The sequence below is a fragment of the Ranitomeya imitator genome, chromosome 6 (assembly GCF_032444005.1).
Source record: "Ranitomeya imitator isolate aRanImi1 chromosome 6, aRanImi1.pri, whole genome shotgun sequence".
In the NCBI taxonomy this organism is placed as follows: domain Eukaryota; kingdom Metazoa; phylum Chordata; class Amphibia; order Anura; family Dendrobatidae; genus Ranitomeya; species Ranitomeya imitator.
The window spans coordinates 568,346,376-568,349,637 of record NC_091287.1 but is presented as its reverse complement, the minus strand read 5'-3'; the positions used below and the strand labels follow the sequence as shown (position 1 = coordinate 568,349,637).

Below are 3,262 nucleotides of genomic sequence, written 5' to 3'. Positions count from 1 at the left end.
CATCCTTTTTTGCTGAAATTTGGACGCAGAAAAAATGCAACTTGTTGCGTTTTCTGCGCCCAACGCTTGCGGCAAAAAAACGCATGCGTCGCACAACGCATGTCCATGCGCCCCCCATGTTAAATATAGGGGCGCATGACGCATGCATCGCCGCAGCGTTTCCCGACGCTGCGTCGGGGAACGCTAATGTGAACGTAGCCTTAGTAACTGGCTGGAGGAAAAGCCAGAAGTGGGGACCTGTGACTCTTCTGTGGATGTCACTGACTCTGGTGTCTCTGCTCCTCTTTCCTCAGGATGAATCCTCTGCTGTGTCTGGTTCTGCTGGCATCTGTGGTTCTGGGATGTGATCCTGCACCTGGAGGTGAGATCCTGTACCCGGGGTGGGATTATTGCTTGTGCAGATGGATGAGCTGTCTGGAGCTGCTTCTACTCGGTGACTCCACCACCCAGTGTCGGGCAACTAATCTGCACCCTCACCACCGCATTGTGGGGTCTAACACTCGCATCTTCTCCACTTGTCTCTAGTTTTCTTTCTTTTTTTTTTTTTTAACCTAAATTTAACATCAAATTTGAAGTTTATAAATAAATCCCCAGATGGTGAGTGACACAAGCGTCCGAGAGGGCTTCCACCTTCTAGGAGGGATCTCTTGTGGTAACACTTGTGGATTCATTTCTTGGTATCTTCTATACTGTCAGTAGTTGGTCACCAGAGCAATAAAACTGCCCCTGTATCCTCCCCCACCCCGGTAGTTACATATAATGACCAAGCACTGCTGAGTGACATGGCTGACAATGGTTTAATGTGGCACCTCCTCCAGTAGACTGAGGCCTGGCAGGATGTCTTATCTCCTTCTTATGTCCCATGTGGCACAGTCGCCATTTTCTGGTTATGGCGTGGTGGTATCAGATGTCGCCAGTGCTAGCAGCACCCACATCTCCCCCATATGTGATCTCTTCTGTTCTCTCCTCAGCCACGAATCTAGCACGGACCGGCGTGGCCTCCCAGGTGTCGGACTATCCATATTCCACCAGGAGCGGAGTGGCCAAGAACGCCATCGATGGGAACAAAGACACCGACTTCAATAGTAATTCCTGCACTCACACCAACCTGGAGAAGGATCCCTGGTGGAAGCTGGACCTGAAGCAGAGCTACAAGATCTCCATCGTTGTCCTGACAAACAGGATGGACTGTTGTCCGGAGAAACTGATGGGGGCTGAGGTCCGAATCGGAAACTCCCCTGACAACAACAACCCGGTGTAAGTTCATGCAACAAAATCCTGGTGGGAGGTGGGGTGAACAGACTGGGCTTGGGGTAGGAGGTAAGGTGGTGGCCTTCCTGGTGGTTTATCTGCTAGGCTCAGGGCCTTCTGATCTGCACGTGATGGATCTGATCTGCTGATGGAGATATATATTATAATTTTCTGTTTTTCAGGTGCGGCAGTGTCTCCAGTGTTGCTTCTTCCACCTTGACCTTCTGCTGTACTGGGATGGAGGGTCGGTACATCAGCGTGGTGATTCCCGGACGCTCAGAGTACCTGTCCATGTGCGAGGTTGAGGCTTATTCTTACTCGGTCACTATCAGGAATAAGAGCATTGTCTGCTGGTAGAGGTGGAACATCACATCGTTGCCTTCAGCTGATGGTTTTTGGTGTACGACCTCTGAATTGTCTAAATCTCAAAATAAACCTTTCTCTTTAAGCCATCCCTATGTCTTCGTTATTTACTGATGTCCAATCAGGAGCTCAGACGTGAGTTGTGCACATACCGGCTCACTGTCCTTAGATCTTGTTGCTTGGCTGCTGTTACCTTCTCATTAGTTCCCAGCTGTGATTGTGACTACAGCTCAGATACAGTGTACGCAGGAAGTCTGTGGTAGTCTGAGACGCGTCTCCTGCATTATCATTGGTCAGACAGCTTCTGCCTCCTCAAATTGGCCGTGGAGGGCTTTCTTGTCCCTGGACACTCCTCCACTGCATTGCTTGTAGCTCTTCACATCTTCTGGATCAAAACTATATATATATATATATATATATATATATATATATATATATATATATAATTACCCCACTGGACAGCTACAACTAGGGGCAGAGCAGTGTCTGGGCCAAGCCCCATCTATCTGGGAGTCACCTAGTCATGTAAGGCAGCTCTGCACATGGGCAGCAGAGGGTGCTGTTTGTCTAAGGAGAAGTAGGGCTGAGGGCAGTCTTCATTCCTCCACCAGTGCAGCGCTGTCCTTACTGACAGACCCTCAAAGATTGAAAGAGCGCAAGATGGCGCAGGGCAGCAGCTGTGGGCAAGGTACTTGTCTAAGGCACTTGGCGCGCTACATGAACGTGAAGAACGCGGTTGGGTGTGTGGCCTTGTGCTGTGAAGGCCTTGAGCCTGTGCAAGCCAAAGGTAACTTACTGGTTTGCCAAAACTAGACATGGCTGATCCAAAATAGTAATTGTGGAGTCGGTACCGAACACCTACTGTTCAGACACAGACCCTGAAAACTGACTTCACCAGGAAGATGGTGTTAGCAGTTCAGATTCAGCACCCCAAACACCAGTGTCTCCTGCAGAAACACCAGCGACTCTAAACGACAGTAGGATCATTACCACCAGTCAGTTCTGACGCTAATTGACTGGCAGTAAAGCTTACCTCTGGTCACAGGCTGAGAACAGGTGCGACTGAGTGCACTTATCAACCTGTCCTATTTATGAAAAACAAAAAACAAGGCAAACTCAACCCCATACACCAAGCATGGTGACCCCTCTACTCTTGATAGTTGGCATTGCAGCCTGCAGTTGTGAGTTTTGCCTGGCTATCAAAAATAGAGAACTTTTTTTTTTTTAATGAATAAAACTGGATTCATCCTGCTTTTGACAACCAGCCAAGCAAGAGCAGACAGCTGGGGGCTGGTAAGGTGCCACGGCAAAATATCAGCTTCTTAGAAAAGGCACATCTATTAGCTGTCCCAATTCTGGTGCTTTGCCTGGCTCTTCCCACTTGCCCTGGAACAGTGGCAAATGGGGTTGATGTCACCTTTTGTATTGTCCGGTGACAACAAACCCATGGCTTAGTAATTGAGAAGTATCTATAAGAAGCATATCCATTACTAATCTTAGACAGAATAAAATCCTCTTACAAAAATGTAGGCAAGTATAACACCCATTCCACTGAAGCCATGGTGTGTAGTAAAAAAAAAAAAAAAAAAAAAAAACCTGTCCCACGCTGTAATACATGTGTGCGATTAATAGTTCTCAACCTAGACGG

The 3,262-nt window shown here is 48.0% G+C and overlaps 1 protein-coding gene across 1 annotated transcript; it reads left to right on the top strand.

Annotated features, from left to right (window-relative positions):
• Positions 1–270: 270 nt before the first annotated feature.
• LOC138643223 (fucolectin-like) lies at positions 271–1,699 on the top strand. Its single transcript, XM_069732084.1, has 3 exons — positions 271–361; positions 972–1,257; positions 1,434–1,699. Exons 1-3 carry the CDS (start codon positions 295–297, stop codon positions 1,606–1,608), a joined length of 528 nt encoding a protein of 175 aa, XP_069588185.1. The 5' UTR covers positions 271–294; the 3' UTR covers positions 1,609–1,699.
• Positions 1,700–3,262: the final 1,563 nt, after the last annotated feature.